Raw genomic sequence first — 15,962 nt, forward strand, 5'->3', positions numbered from 1 at the left:
GTCTAGTCTTCGTCGTCATCCACCTCGAAAGGATCATCGCTCTCTTCATCCGGTTGCAAGACTGATGAATCATCGTCAATTACAACAGGCCGTCTCGAAGCTGCAGCCCGGCCGGGGCGTGCCCTCGACGCCTTGACAGGAGGCGAGTCCGGCTCCGCCATCTCCTCGTCAGAGTCGTCATCCAGGACCGACTTCTTGACTGCCTTCTTGGCAGCGTACGCCTTGGCCGCTGGAGACAAGGTCGTCTGCTTCGTAGCTGTCTTGGATACAACCCTGGCAGCCGTCTTGGTGGCAGTCTTAGCACCAGCCTTGGTAGCAGCCTTGGCGGTAGCCTTGGGCTTCGCGTCGTCCTTGGCCTTGTTCTTTGAACCAGCAGGCCGGCCACGTCCCTTCTTCACCAAAGACAGGCCTGCGGGCAACGCAGACTCCTCAGGACTGGCAGGCCTTGGTTGAGATGCTGCCGCTGCCTTGGATGGCCCAGCAACGGGTTCGTCATCTGACAAGAAGCTGTCGATGTGATCCTCCTTGGCTGCCGTTGCCGTTGCCGTCTTGTGTGGTGAGGATTTGGCAAGCATCTCGTAGTTTGTATCATCCGGGCTGTCATCGTCAAAGTCGAACGCCTTGGCTGACTTGACCTTTGGCTTAGAGAGCCCCGTGATGCTGCCATTGCCCTGGCTGGAGTCTGGTCGGCTCATGGCATGCAGACTAAACCTGCCTCTGTCCGAGTCCCCAGCAGACTTGCCGATGCCCTTGACCAGATCACCAACATCGCCAAGCATCTGGTCGTCGTCACTCTCAGAATCGTCGTCAATGATCGCCTTGGCCCTAGATGCGGCGACTCGTCTGACGCGTCCGGTGTTCAGCGCCTCAGGTGATGATGGGCCAGCCTTGGCTGCTGGCTTGCCCCGGCTGAGAGCTGCATAGTCGTCATCAGAGAAGTTGTCCGAAACCTCCATAGGGTCGGCGCTTGCTTCCTTCTTGACCTTTGGCTTTGCGCTGAACATCTCGGCAAACCGTTGAGCACTCTTCGTCTCAACCTTGACTGGTGCTGCCTTGGCTGCCGCCGCTTTTGGTCTTCCACGGCTCTTCTTGCCGGGATCGTAGTCATCATCATCCTTGGCCTTTCGCCCACGACCGGCGGGGCCAGCTCCGATCTTCTTGGAAACGCGGCGGCCCATGCGGCGAATGTTAGTCTTTAGTTCGGCATCAAGCGCAAGCTGATTCTCCCATTCGGCCGAGAACTCGTCAAGGTCCCTGCACCAGAGATCCTTCTCGCTTAGGGCAAGAAGGTCGTCGTGTTCGGCCTTCTTCTTCTCGATAGCCGCCTTGAGCTTCTCGAGGCGCTCAGCCGTAAGAGACCAAATGGGCATCTGGAGTCGGTTAGCTTTTAACTGTTAATTCAGTCCTTGCTCATGACTTACCGAAAGGAGATAGTCGTAATCCCGGGCACCACCGTCCAAGTCTGCTTCCGCGTCTTGGTTGTCGTCTGCATCGTCGTCCTCCTCGTCGGCTGTCTTCTTCTTGTCGCCGCCGCGAGGGAAGGCTTCATATTTGCGGTCTCGAAGCTCCTGGACGAGCACAGTCTTCTTCTTTTTGCCAACAATGAGCTCACCGTCGATGATCTCCTTGATGAACCGAGCCTGGTTCTTCAGCTTGCGGTAATCTGCGTGGTAGACACCCAACCAGTATTTCTGTACAAATTAGCACGCGTCATCCGATACAGGTCCAGAATCACTAACCTTTCGCTCCGTGTACATGTCAAATCGGTAGTGGTAGTACTCCTCCAAGATGTCCTCTACCTTCTCGTACTTGCGAATCTGACCCCTAGAGTCGAATGCAACTAAGTTGGAGGTGGCCACCTGCTTGAGCAACTTGAACCGCTCAAGAATTCCTTCTTCCAGGACCTTCTCGGTGTGCTTCTCGTCCATCATCACCTCGAAGTGGACAACGCTGTGGTCGTTGAACTCTTTGTAGTCCTTGATCCAGGCCGGGCCATCATTGCCGCTGATGATCTTCTCCAGTCGCGCTTTGAAGTCGTCTGTCCACACTCGGATGGGCAACTCGGTGATGGTAATTTCATTGGGGTTTCGCTCGTTTTGCTGGGCGACACCGTTGAACTTGTAGCGATCGGGTCCAGCAGCCTCAGGCTGGCCCTTCCATCCGCGGAACCAGGGCACCATGGTCTCGAATGGCTGCTCCTCTCCATCCTTTTCGTCAAGGCGCCCCATTCGTCGCTTCAGGTTCCTGACGATGTCTTCTGGGTGGTAGTTGGGGATGGATGTGCTCCAGCCTGTTCCGATACCGTCGGCGCCGTTCACCAAGACCATAGGAATGATGGGTGCGTACGCCACTGGCTCGATCTTCTTGCCATCTTCGTGTTGATGCTGCAGGTTGGGCTCATCCATGGCTGAGAAGATCTTGCGAGCAAATGGAGAGAGTCGAGTAAAGGTATAACGGGGACTAGCAGCATCCGAACCACCGGCGAGTCGAGAACCGAAGTTTCCACTTGGCTCCAGGCAGTTGATGTTGTTCGATCCCACAAAGTTCTGGGCCAGACCAATGATGGTCTGTTGGAGAGACGCCTCACCGTGGTGGTATGCTGTCTGTTCAGACACATAACCAGCCAGTTCCACAACCTTCTTATCCTTGACCAGGTTTCTCTTGAAGCAAGCGTAGATCACCTTGCGCTGACCAGGCTTGAAGCCATCCAGGACCGAAGGGATTGATCGCATGTTATCAGCCATGCTGAAAAGGATGAGCTCTCTGTTGATGAAGTCCGAGTAACTGATGGATTTTGTCGAATGATCCAAGTAGGTGCCGGGTACAAAGTTGCCCAACCACTCCTTTCGAGCATCCGCCTTCTTCTTGGAAAAAGCCAGGTCCAGGAGATCTGCTTCTTCAGGTTTCATCACCTCAAACTCTTTCAAGTGATCATCTAGGTTGGTGAAGTAGACTTGGGCGTCCTCGTTGGAGCTTGTTCCCAAACCCTTGAAGTACTTGGAGTGCCACCGGCCCATTTCATCTTTGTGGTCTTCTTTCCACTCCTCGTACTCGGGCTGTGTGAAGAAAGACTTGAGGCGAAGGGGCTTCTTGGGGTTGGGGCCCTGCCAAACCTTGACGATGGGAGTGATGAACTCTCGGAAGAAGTCGGGAACCTTCAGAAGAGATGGGAATTGAACTTGAAGGAAGTTGATGAGAAGACCTTTGATATGACTGCCGTCGTGATCTTGATCGGCCATGATCATCAGATGGCCGTATCGAAGACTCTTGGTGTCTGTGTACACTTGCTTGTGCTTCAGACCCAGGAACTGCTTGATGTTCTGGATTTCCTGATTCTTGGTAATCTGATCGACACTAGCATCACGAACGTTGAGCAGCTTTCCACGGAGCGGGAATACACCGATGCGGTCAGGGTCAAGGATGGCACGACCAGAAACGGCCAAACCCTTGGCAGAGTCACCTTCTGTCAGGATCAGGGTGCACTCATGGCCTCGTCGGGTGCCTGCCAAGTTGGCCTCAACCAGCTTGGCGTTGCTCACTCGTGATCGCTTGTTGCCATCGCTCTTGGCCAACATCTTGTCTGCCTTTCTCTCCGCAAAGTCCATGATGTTCTGGATAGCTTCGGATTTGGCAACCTTCTTGAGAAAGTCTTCACCAAGTTGGCACTTGCTACCGAATTGGCTGGTCTTGGTCGTCATGTGCTCCTTGGTTTGCGAGTTGAATGCAGGGTTGTCGATCAGACAGTTGACAAAGATGAAGATGTGGTTTTTGAGGTGACTCTGCTTCAACGTGTGCCCCTTCTTCTTCTTGTTGAGGGCTTTGAGTAGATAAGCCGTGACTTGATTCGCGATGTAGTCCACGTGGCTACCTCCGGACGTTGTTGCGATCGAGTTGACGAAGGAAACTTGCTGAAATGTGCCATCCGAGACGGCGAAGCCAACTTCCCATCGAGGGTGTGACTTGTCCTTGTCCATCTCCACATTGCAGGTTGGTGTGCCGCCCTCTTCGTCCATCCTCTCCTTTGCGATGGACTTGGCATAGAGATCGCAGTAGCTTTTGAAGTCCTTCAACTTAAGAACTTCACCGTTCAGATGCACCTTGATGCCCCGGACGGTGCCTGCCATGTCGTAGACTCTCCTGTACAGAAGCCTCTCGAGATCATCGTCAATGCCATCCTCCATGCCGAATCGCTTGTAGTCCGGCTTGAAGGTGATTCGAACAAAGTCGGCAGTTTTGCTGCTGGTGATCTTGGCCTTCTGCATCTTCTGCATGTTGTCGGTCCAGACCTGCTTGTACCTTTTGCCATGCTCATTGTCCTGACACTCAAGCTGGAATTCGGTACTGAAGACGTTACAGAGCTTGGCACCGTAACCGTTACGGCCACCAACAGTCTTCTTCTCGTCATCATCAAAGTTGGATCCAGCCAAAAGGTGGCCGAATACAAGCTCAGGGATGTAGATCTTTTCCTTCTCGTGAATCACGATGGGAATACCCTTTCCGTTGTTCTCCACGCTGATCACTCCAGTAGCGCGATCAATGTTGATCTTCATGTAGGTCATGGACTTGTCACGCTGCTTGTTGTCGGCTGCGTTGACGAGAATTTCGTCAAAGATCTTGTAAAGACCAGGGACGAAGGAGACGGGGCGGTACTCCATAAGCGAAGTCTCTTTGTTGAAGACCCACATTGATTGCTGGGTCATCTCGACAGATCCAATGTAGGTATCGGGTCGCTTGATGATGTGTTCCAGCTGGCTCAGCTTCTGGTATGTTTCGGTAGCCGTCTTCGGCTTGGTCGTCTTGGGCTTCTCAGGGGTGTCGATATCCATCGTGTCGTTATCGGGCTCCGTCAACGGAGTACCTGAAGACTTGCTGGATGAGGTGTCCTTCTTCTGCTTCTTGGACTTGGGAGGGCTGTCCGAGAAGCCCGACGCATCGCTCATCTGGTCATCGTCGCTCTCGGGCGTGGTGCGCTTCTTGGGCACCGCCTTGGTTTTTAGGGTCGTCTGAACCATCTTTTTGACGGCAGGCCGCGTGGCAGCCTTCTTCACGGCGGGTTTGGTTTTTGATTTCTGGGATTCTGATGTCAGTTACTCGGCCTTTGTTGTCTTGCGATGCGAAAAGGTGGTGTTGTTGTTGTTTGGTGCGAGCGAAGACGCCGGTGAGGGGAGTGGAAGGCCTTGATGCAGCTGACGCAGGCAGAAGCAGCATTCACGGCGACATTGATTGACAGTTAAGAAAGGCGCCTAAAATTAACATACCACTTCGGGGACGTAGCCATCAGACTCGTCGTCAAAGCTGAAGTCGGAAGCTTCCGAATCCATCTTGTTTGCGCTCTTGGGAGCAGAAAAGAACCTGGTATGAGGGGCCAATAAACAAGGTTTTGACAACGAATGCGACAAAAGTGAGGGTGTTGGCCGACAAGACAAAGACAATGGACTCAGAAGCAAATGGCGACTCAATCGAATAAAAGGGACCGCTCGCGCGCAAAGTCGCGACAACGAAGGAGAGAAAACTTGATGGGCCAGACTGACAGGGCCTGGGATTAACAGCACACTAGACCGAGTATGTTGTTTTGGCAACAAGGGTCCGGCGAGTGTAAACAAACGTGAATGTAGGGGACGCGGCCGTTGATGTGGGGCCGTGTTTTGATGCCTTAGGCGTTTGCTCTGTTGCAAACGCCTGGTCCCGTGACTTGTCACCTGAAGCTGCCTTTGGATGCAACGTACCTCGAGCAGGCATCTTTCCCGTCAGAAACCTCTTGAAATAAATAAATTTCTTCGTCTTGCTTGATGAATGCTACGTCTTCATCATATCCTCTGCAAAGATTCTCTAAAAGCCGGCTTTTCGAGTCTAGAAACGCTACTTGGACGTTGCACTTTGCAAGTCTCTCACGAATCACTGCCAGAGACCGAAATTGCTCCCCAGATTACCTACAGCAAGTCAGATCCTGGCCCGATCATTTCAAGATTCAATGTTTCTTTCAGTTTGATTACTTTGCAACGTCAATTTCTTCTTTCAGTGGAAGTGTCAACAAGCCGCCGTTGCTCCTAATCACTCTCACACTCGGCTAGTGCCACACGTTCCACAAGCTTTCCAGAACAGGAGCCTTCCCCGTAGAGACGGCGACAGCTTGATAATATCGGAAGTTGGCTCTCTGTGGGCCAGTCTTCCCGCGGTCGCTTATTCGAAGAAACGAGCCTGTCAAGCTCGAAGTCAGACATGCACCGGTCTCGTCTTGGACGAGCGGGCCGAGTCTGGATGTACAACCCTCCCTCAGTGGACTGTCGCCCTCCCCAACGAGGCGTGTGTTGCCTGGATCGAGACGCCATTCCTTTATAATTCTCCTGGTTCCACCGTCTTCGAGATTAGCTTGGCTGAGGCTGTCCGTATCACCCCGTGGGACTGAACGAGGTCCGGCCGTTGCCCTGAGGCCAGTCTGACTTGGTCAGCCGTTGTGCAGGGCGCGTCCTCTACATCATGTACCCGTTAAGCTTCATTTCCTTCTGTGTGGTACTAAAGTGCGGGTCTAGGTCGTCGATCACTCTACGCACCTAGTCGTCCAACTCGTCGTTCCTCGAAGCGTCCAAAGTCTCGACAGCGATGTGCCTGTTCTGCAAACCTCTCGTGACACACCTGATACCAAAAGACTCGGGTTTTGCATATTACCTGCAAGTAGATTTGGCCATGGTCTGGCAAATCGCCACTTTTGAAACCAGGCCTTCTACCTTCCCACCACTCTGTCCTGAAAGGAGCTGTCCAACGCAGCACGTACGGACACGGCGGCACATGCGATGTACTCTCACAGCACCACAGCACCTACTACGAAGGAAAAATGGCAGAATGCTCCGAATTCGATGCAGGGAGCCGGTGGGCGCCTCCAGTCGCACCTCGCGTGAAAGCAGTGACAGTTCCTCGCCTTGGCCTCCCGCTGTCCCACATCGATATCGTGTACAATCATCTGAAACTATGCCTTGAGACTCAGAAGCTTCTGCCCACATACAGGTCCCGAGGTGTGGAAGCAGTTGTTGCCGAATCCGTGTACAGCTCGGCCCGATGAGCTCACCAGATGATCAAACATGACGGGTCTCTATCATCTGGTGGGGAGCTCATCTGCGGCAACAAACTGGCCGTGACTAACCCAGACAGACAGTGCCAAATTAGCCCAAAGCTGCACACCGCGACGGTGTTCTATCGGGACACATCCTTGTCAGCCGTTGCCGCTGCTTCTTCCCTTTCCTGGCGCCTCTGGGCGTGGCTGGTGGCTGCGGTTGAATTGCATCATCACCAATCGAGCAAGAAGCTTGGATGAAGAGCAAGAGAGCCGGACCCGGAGCTGTGTCGCTGTCCGAGCCGTCGGTTGGTCGCATCAGATATGATCCATTTCGCCAGAGCCAGTATTGACATTTCTGCCAGGGGTCACTGACTCGAACGATGTCGGTCGAGCTGGATGCCATTGCGAACTGATCGAGGCAATTGGGGTGACCGAAGGCTCCTTGCTGGGCAGGCCTTACCTGACCCCTCCATGACTGATGATGCAGTCTACTGCAGCAGCTCGCAACAGAGGGCGGCTTGGCGAGATGATTGCCCAAGAAGCATGCAACATGGCGACCTTGGGCACCATAGACCTACTGACTTGGCCGCGCGGGCCTAGCAATCACCAGGAGCTGAGGGGCGGGCGTATCGGGCATGGACTTGTGTTCCCTCGGACATTTTTTCTTGTGCCTGTACTCCTAACAGCTCGTGTGGGTATCAAGGGCCGGCAACATGACAGGCCTCCTTTCAGTCTCTCTCAGGGAGCTCCTTAGGGAGAAGCCAGCAAACCGACTTCTGGAAGACTCATCGAACCTCACCAGACAAAAGACTACCGGTGTAGGATGCAACGGCTATGCACAGCCCTTTTGCACAGGGGGCGGCAACCTGTTGGGTAGCGCGGTCCGGTCATAACAAACCGGAGCCAAGTCATGCTGCGACTGGCTGCGGTGGGAGAAGGATCTGATAGGGTCTTCGGCAACGTCAATCACCAGCCTGTCTCAGCAAAGAAGTGCCCTTCGTCGCTGTCAGTTGTCATACGGACACGTGGGGCGACTCGAGCAAGGTCGGGGGGAGTGTTGAGATTAAGGCGGGCTTCTCAGTGGCAGCAGGACCGTCATTCTTTGTTGCACAGGCTTCAGAAAACGGACTGGGGTAGAGGGACCTGGACGATGTGGTATGCAGGCAGCCGTCGGCGCTTCAGTTTTGCCAAAACCTCGTGGGGCGGGCTCAAACAGGGCGAAACAGCTAGTTTGCGGTCTGGGGTCACCCATATTTGCGCTTCTGGGCTTTATTTGCTGTTCCCGCCGACTCCGTGGGCATCACGTCCGTCTTGGGAGGGAGGCGAGCTGTCGAGATGGCTCACTGAGACGGCACGGTGTTCAGGACGGCCGGACGACCCTCTGCGAGGTTCGGCTCCAGAGATACATTGCGGGAGTGTAACGAATAGCAGGGCGTGAGGGCTGAGCCAACCACCCTCAGTTCTGCACCCCCTGCCGCAGTTTCTCTGGTCTCTGATGTTTATGCGGAGAAGACGGCCTGGAAGCATATGGGGGGAGCTGTTTGATAAAGCGGGACTCTGGGGATTCACGCGCAGCTCTCGGAAGCGACTGGGAGAAACCTCAACAGTAGGACAGACCGCGTCTCTGGCCATCAAACCAACCCTCTTGAGCCCTCGTCATTGCTTTTGTCACCAAGGCTCCAACTTGAGCCCTCTCTCTTTCAGTCACTCGGTGTTGCCTTGCCCCCTTTGACGGCCTCGTCATCTATCACTTGGTGGCTTTGCCTAGTAGACAAGGCGGTGGAAGTTGGTAAACGGAGCCCTCTCCCCTGAGAGGTTGAGCCTCACGGCCAGAACAAAGAAATCTTGACCGGGGAACGGGGCCGTGACCGACTTTTTGGAGTTGCAGATGCCCTTCACGCAGGCGCCCTGAGTTGCTGAGCCTGACCAACCCAGGGTTCCTTGTTCATCGTCATCTCAGCGCAGCAAGCTAGGTATCTGTCAAGCGCGAGACTACGCTCTCTCGGCGGCGCGTGTTTGTCAAGCTGAGGAGTGACTTGAGGGCGAGGAGTTTCCACTAGTTGTTGCGTTGCGACTTGTCTGTCCTTCCCTGCAGACCGGAAGTAGGTATATCACAGCCGCTGCCCGCCGTACCCTCCAAACCACCCGGGTTCATCTACCCTTCTACGACCAGTCCCTTGTCTCTTGCATGCTGCGGACCTCTCATTTACTTCTCGAATCGCGGCTTCTGGGAAATCTGACAAACTTGGCTGGCTTCCATTATGCTCTCACTCAAGACTCTCCTCAACCCAGCCCCTCCCGGCCAGGATGGCCCCCTTTCCTTCCGCCCAAGTCCTACGCCCCCGTCCCCGACGTTTTCTGCTGCCACGGACACCTCGAACTCGGCGCTGAATCGTTCGATAATGCCTCCTGTCCGAGTGTCCAAGGACTCTGGGGGCCTGGCCAAGTCGAAGCTGCGAGGCCAGGTCAACTATCCCCCTTTCGAGAACAACCTCGACGAGCTGTCTCTCCGGGAGATGCGCAAGTTCAGAGTCAAGCCCCTCGGGAGTATCCAACAGAATTGCCTTCACATCCCTTACAACAGCGGCAAGAAGGACTTCTTTGAGAAGACGGGACGAGAGAGCTTCGAAGGTATGTTACTCGAGATGGGCATTGATATTGACTGCTAACGATCCAGTCTTTCGATACGAATTCATCCTCCCTGGCCAGGACACCGAGTACGCTGTGATGTGGGATTACAACGTCGGCCTTGTGCGCATGACTCCCTTTTTCAAGTGTTGTCGATATGGAAAGGTCAACATCCTGATGCCACAACACTTTCGCAGCATGGGCTAACGAGATCTAGACGATACCAGCCAAGATGCTGGGTCTCAACCAGGGTCTCAAGGAGATCACGCACAGTATTACAGGTGGCTCCATAGCTGCTCAAGGTATGTTCTGGCTGGTGAGGAGGTGTTGATGGCGCTGACTTTTGTGGAAGGCTACTGGATGCCGTATCAGTGCGCCAGAGCCGTCTGCGCGACATTCTGCTATGAGATCGCCGGAGCTCTCATCCCCATCTTTGGCCCATCGTTTCCCTCGGATTGCGTCCCTCGTGACTCGCAAGGGTTTGGCCGGATGGTCATCGATTCGCAGATTGTTGTCGAGGCCGCTCGCGAGGCCGACATCGCTCGACGCATGCATTTGAACGCCGCTGCCCCTGTCTTTGGCGCTGCCACCAGCTTTCCCAGAGACAACAACGCTCATCAGGCCATGTATGCCCCTGAAGAACGCAAGCGTCGCTTTCCGTCGCGCATTGTATGCAACCCTCCGTGGGTGCCGGAAAACGATACCGACCACCACTTCATGTCGGCCCCTAACTCTGCTTCGAGCACCGGGTCGGGACCTCTTACATATATGGTGGCATCACACCCAAACTCGAGCTGGGCTCCGATCAACCACTCGAGCCCGCAGGCAGACTATGCGTCTCCTCATCCGTGGCTGAGTGCCGTGCCGCGTATCCCGCCCTTGCTGCACCGGTCTAACCTTTCCACTTCGTCCTGGGGCTCCAAGCGACGACTCGAACACGAGGACTGGGACTACAACTACAGCTACAGAGACAGTGCTAGTCCCAACCTGAGCATGTGCTCTGTAGTTCCAGCCTCCACCCCCGAAGGTAGCCTTGCCATACAGAGAGAAGACAAGGTCGAGCTACAACCCAGAACCGACAACTCGCAGCAGGACGCCGCCATGCTGCTCCTCAACCTGTGCAATCGAGACCAGGACTCTCCTGCTATGGGATCGCTGAGACCGGTACACAGAGACTCCGCGCTCAGGGATGAGCATCGAAGCAAGAGACAGCGGGCCACATCTCTCTGATTTACACTTGTTGGCGTTGGGGGACGATCACCGTGATGGAAAGCTTGGGATATATGACCAACAGCGAATAGAATGGACTAGCTCGGGCAGGTGTTTTTGGGAAAAGTTCGGTTCTTGTCTTTGAATGCTTGGATACTGCAGATGCATATAACAACTTACACACGGACTGATTAATTTAGCAATCGCAACTCTTCTTTTGTAGTTGATCTTTTTCATCTTCAAGTCATAAACACATGTACTTTTATTTTAATCTATCGTCCAGATCTAGCTCGCCTCGCCCTTCTCGGCCGCCCTCTTGGCCTTGTGCTCCTTGGCCCACGACTCGGCCTTGTCCTTGGGCACGACAAAGATCCTCACAACCTCGTCCACCACCTCGACCTTGCCCGTTCCCAGCAGCTTCAGCAGCGACACCCTCTTGCCCATCTTGAGGAGCCCTCCCTCGCGGGTCTCGACAAAAGCCTCGACGTTCTGCAGCGTGTACTTGCCCTCCTTGTCCCACGGCAGCGGGAAGACGTAGCCCAGGTGATCCTCCAGCGTGTGCGTCTCCTCAAACGCCTTGACAAAGTCCGACTCGAGGTCCAGCGGGTACAGGAACACGGTCGGGAACGCCAGCGCGCTGCGAGGGTCGTCCGGGTCCGGGACCAACGCTATCCCCGCGTCCTCCATCTCGGGCGGCTGCGAAGTCGTGCGCGTGGGGATGTTGCGGGCTCGGAGGGCCGCCTTGACGAGCATCTCGCGGCGCTTCTCCTTTGCGACGCGCTCGGCTTCCTTCTTGCGGCGGGCGTCAATCTCCTTGGCGCGCTTGATGATGTCGTCGGCTACCCCGCGGAGAGAGGCGTTGGACTCGTCGAGGGAGAGACCACGGGCGCACACGTCGTCGGCCTCCTCGATGCGGTCCACGGCGAGAAGGGCGCGGGCGCTGCGGTAGTAGGCCTTGAGGTTGCGTGGATTAAGGCGTAGAGCGGCAGCGCAGTCGAGCCAGCAGCTACGGTAGTTCTTGACTGCGAGGTGGCATGCTGCGCGGTTGACGTAGAGCGTCTCAAGGGTACTCTTCTGCTTGGCGATCTCCTCCTCTGAGTCCTCCTCCCCGTCAGGGTTCTTGGTCACCTGTCCCCTTGCGCGCTTGCGCTCCTCTCCAGCCAGAATAGCGATACCCTTTCCGTAAAACTCCTTTGCGTCAGCGTACCCTCGCACCTTGAAGCACTCGTTGCCTCGCTCCTTGAAGTCGACTCCGTTCTCCAGCGGCGTGCCCTCATAGGCAAGAGCCTGTAGAGCAGCGATATCGTCATTCTCTCCCTCAGCGGCGTCCAGGTCCGTCATGAACAGCGGCGACTTGTTGAGGTCCTCCCACACCTCGTCAACCGTCTTGCCGCTGGCGATGGTGTGTGCGGGCGGGAGCTGAGGTTTAGTGGCCTCGGAGTCCGGCGTGGGCTCCGAGACCTTGAGGGACTCGTCCATCTTTTCTGTGATCTCCTCAATCTTCATCTTTTGTGTGTGATGCGATGTTATCTCCCTTCCCCTTGGTTGTTTGTTCGTGTTATTAGTAGTTGCGTTGATGGTGCTAAAAATTGAGCCTTCTCCAACTTTCTGTGGGTGGCGAAAATCTTATTGGGCATTGACCGAAAGATCAGAACTCCAGGCCAGATGAAGTAGTCCGCACATTATATGAGTTAGCAAACCCGTTCCAAAAGTTTAACTCGTTTCTGAAAAAAGCAGAATCATTTTAAGGGGGCAATTTAGACAATTTAACTCGAGACATTTGGAGTTGTCTCGCTTCCAACCACTCACGATAAGACTTGGGCTGCAACAACTGTGATGAACTCTGATATTGATCTCTATTCCCAAAACAACCTAAGTAAACCGTCATAAATAGTACCTTTTTCTAATACCCGCCCTTTTTCTAGACCCCGAGACATCTGAATTTCGAAATACTTTTTTATAGTCCATCTCAAAACGCCCACACATCCATCCAGCCCGCCTAAACACAACGCTGCCAACCTATCTATACCCAGGGGATATCCGACAAAAGAGGAAAACAAAATAAGCCTGACCGTCTAGAGCTTTTTTTTTTTAAAAAAAAAAAAAAAAAAAATGCTTTCTGAGGGCATGAAAGAAAACCGAAAGCCATGACGCCATACGTGTCGCTTGAAGAAAAAAAAAATGGCAAAAACAATACTTGCTTGCGCAAGTTGAGCAATCTCGGAGTTGGTGTAAGTGTGTGTCATCGGTTCATGTTGACCGTCAAATTAGTCCAGTCACGAGCAATCATCATCTGCTCTTCACTCCGAGTCGTAAAACTCAACCTCGGTGACAGTGGTAGTCGTGTTCTGTTTGTGAGGCACAGAGGGAGTCTCCTCAGTAGGCTCCTCGTTCTTCTGACGGGGAACATAGAAACACTGGATGGCTCCGAAAACAGCGACAATGGCACTTCCATACCAGGCAAGGGCAGAGCAGTCAAACTTGCTGCCCAAGCTCCAGAGGTAGCCGGCGATGGGAGGAGCGATCATTCGGCAGGCTGCGCCGGCACTAGCAGCAAGTCCGTTGACCTTACCCAGGGCGCTGGGAGTGGGAGTGGCCTCCTTGATGAGGATCATGAGGAGGGGGTAGAGGATGATGGAGAGAATGTTGCGGACGATGAGGCAACAGTAGATGGCAGGGTAGACGAGAGCCTCAGGGACGAGAAGAAGCATCGGCATTAGCATATAGGCGATGGGGTGGAGAATAGTGACGAGCATGAACAGGCGGTAGGTGCCAAACTTGTTAGCCGCCCAGGGGAAGATGAAGAGTTGGATGCACAGGGCGATGCCGCCATCCACAGCCAAGATCATGCCCACGTTGCGAAGAGTCAGTCCCAGGCCGCCGGGAGAGTAGAACGGGAAGATGGAGGTAGTGTGGAGCATTTCGATGGCAACTGCGCGCTTCTCTTCGAAAAAGATGGGCAAGAGATGATCAAACGTCATGGAGTGGTAGGTGAAGATGGACAGGGCGACGATGAAGCCAACAACACGACGGTTCCAGACCTTGAAAGAGGTCACGGTCACATCCTTCTCGTCTTCGACAAGCAGAGGGTCCCAATCCTCGCCGGGGGTCTCGATAGCACCATATGTCTCGGGCTGAGCATCCGTAGTGGGAATCAGAGCAGTCTCCTCTGTGGCATCGTTTTCAGGCTCAGCAGGCTGGACGGGCTTGGGCTGCATATCAGGGTGGGTTTCCACAAGAAGGAAGAAACCTAGCACAATGCTCACGAGAAGCAGTCCGGAGCAGATGAGGTTGGGGAGCAGGTATGGGAATCGCTGGAACAGGCTGCCGGTGGGAAACGCCTCGGGCCAAGACTGGTGGGGGTTCGCAAACAGCCCTCCAATAGAGGGCCCAATAATCGTACCGATACTCCATACGAAGGGCATAATGGAGAATGCGCGAGCTGTATCATTACTATTAGTCCATGCGAGACTCATGCGTGAAAGAGGCATCTTAGGGGTATCATGTGACTCCCAGGGTCACGTAGAACCTCGAACTGAAAACACCACATCTTCGCTCTCATGATCGATTTCACAGCCTCAGAGACAATATCATGACGGGGAGTAAACTTACGCTCATGCTCTCGCTTTCTAATAAGCTCGCCTACCATTGTTTGGATAACGCCGATGTTACTAGTTTCACGTCAGTTAGCGCTCTCAATGGCTTCAAAAAGGCAACGCACCCGTTGAGCAGACCACCCAGGCACCGTCCAAACAGAGCAACCCAGAAGTTTGATGCGAGTCCTACAGTCAACATCGAAATGATAGTACCTCCAGACCCGATGATAAGCACAGGCTTGCGCCCTATTCGGTCAGAGAGAGCACCCCAGTACATTCCCATGGCAGCCTCGGCGAGAGAGAAGGCTGAGATGAGGATTCCTGAGTAGACCGAGGCTTGGGATTCGTCGCCAATCTGAAAGTCCTTGACAAGAGCCCAGGCATAGGGAAAGATGGATGTCAAGGCAATGGGTTCTGCCAATCGGACAATTGCTGGACAGTAACTGTTAGCAACCTTCTCGCAACTGTGAGAAGCCCAGGATAAGAGCAATCAACTCACCGAGGAGAAAGAGCTGCATGGCAGGGAATGCATCCGGGTCGCGAGAACCGGTCAACTGGAAGACACCCATGGCTGCTGGCTCAACCGGGAAGCAGACAAGGAGCAACAATGCCAAACACAAGGATCCCGTGATATTTAAAGCCAAGCGTCAAGCAGACGAGGTATGTAACAGGTGGAGAGCAAAGCTTTGGCTCGAGCGAGGATATATGTCTGGTTGGTGTGCGGCGGGAATGTGGAATCGTCGTGGTGTTTCTCGAGGAAACCGGGACGGAGGTTTCGTTTGGGAGAGCGAAGAGCGAGTTTCACAAGAAATCAGCAGAACTTGAAGCAATCACAGCGTAGAAAAGACGACTGGAAGGAAGGCGCAGATGGAGAGGCTGCTTTGGAAGTGAGCGAGCAGTGTGCAGTACAATGAGACAGTTACGGAGAAGAGGGTGGGAGAGCAGATATTTGAACCATCCATGGCCAGGAGGAGCCGTGTAAGTGCGGCGAAGGCTCTTTGGTGGAGACCCGAGACCGCCGCCTGTCAGAAAGAAGCGACCGATAAGGCCCGTTCAGACAAGGTAACATGGAAGCTTCGTTTCGTTTGCAGCATGTGGGGCCATGAGCAAAACCGAGCAGGCTGTTTCTTCGAGGTGCATACTGCCTGCGTCAGGTCCAAGCAAGGGCCAGAGGAGAAAGCCGAGAAAGAAGCAAGAGAAGGTTCGACGACACCCCGGGTGCGGCCAGGGTGGGTGACGGGAGTGAGACAGGGCAGCTCCACGCCGACAGCCAGCTCTGGCGGGGCCCAGACGTTTTGGCGTGTTGATCGCTGTGCGTGTTCAGTTCGGGGAGTTAGTTGACAGGACAGGACGTGTATGTAGCAGAGCAGTTGTGAGCAAATTGGTTTCAGTGGCAGGCGTGTGCCGTTGGTTCCTTGAGAGTCCCTGGTCCTTATCGTCTCGAGGAATGGATGGATGGATGTAATGGAAACGACGTT

The 15,962-nt window shown here is 54.3% G+C and overlaps 4 protein-coding genes across 4 annotated transcripts; 1 reads left to right on the plus strand and 3 right to left on the minus strand.

Moving 5' to 3' along the window:
- Nucleotides 1-2: 2 nt before the first annotated feature.
- On the minus strand, nucleotides 3-5,549 carry NCS54_00265500 (DNA topoisomerase 2; the record flags this gene model as incomplete). Its single annotated transcript, XM_053148250.1, has 4 exons — nucleotides 5,259-5,549; nucleotides 1,740-5,069; nucleotides 1,422-1,691; nucleotides 3-1,370 (listed from the first exon to the last, which is right to left on the minus strand). Exons 1-4 carry the CDS (start codon nucleotides 5,319-5,321, stop codon nucleotides 3-5), a joined length of 5,031 nt encoding a protein of 1,676 aa, XP_053004225.1. The 5' UTR covers nucleotides 5,322-5,549.
- A 3,763-nt stretch (nucleotides 5,550-9,312) lies between these two features.
- NCS54_00265600 (HTH APSES-type domain-containing protein) lies at nucleotides 9,313-10,909 on the plus strand (the record flags this gene model as incomplete). The annotated part of the gene is made up of 4 exons (XM_053148251.1): nucleotides 9,313-9,682; nucleotides 9,729-9,844; nucleotides 9,897-9,981; nucleotides 10,032-10,909. The coding sequence occupies 4 exons, from the start codon at nucleotides 9,313-9,315 to the stop codon at nucleotides 10,907-10,909; spliced, it is 1,449 nt and encodes a 482-aa protein (XP_053004226.1).
- Nucleotides 10,910-11,173: 264 nt separating this feature from the next.
- On the minus strand, nucleotides 11,174-12,442 carry NCS54_00265700 (Wheel domain-containing protein; the record flags this gene model as incomplete). The annotated part of the gene is made up of 1 exon (XM_053148252.1): nucleotides 11,174-12,442. Exon 1 carries the CDS (start codon nucleotides 12,392-12,394, stop codon nucleotides 11,174-11,176), a length of 1,221 nt encoding a protein of 406 aa, XP_053004227.1. The 5' UTR covers nucleotides 12,395-12,442.
- A 746-nt stretch (nucleotides 12,443-13,188) lies between these two features.
- Nucleotides 13,189-15,053, minus strand: NCS54_00265800 (Hypothetical protein; the record flags this gene model as incomplete). Its single annotated transcript, XM_053148253.1, has 4 exons — nucleotides 13,189-14,330; nucleotides 14,501-14,559; nucleotides 14,610-14,916; nucleotides 14,984-15,053. 4 exons carry the CDS (start codon nucleotides 15,051-15,053, stop codon nucleotides 13,189-13,191), a joined length of 1,578 nt encoding a protein of 525 aa, XP_053004228.1.
- Between the last annotated feature and the right edge of the window lie 909 nt (nucleotides 15,054-15,962).

Source organism: Fusarium falciforme, chromosome 2, assembly GCF_026873545.1.
Source record: "Fusarium falciforme chromosome 2, complete sequence".
Lineage (NCBI taxonomy): Eukaryota > Fungi > Ascomycota > Sordariomycetes > Hypocreales > Nectriaceae > Fusarium > Fusarium falciforme.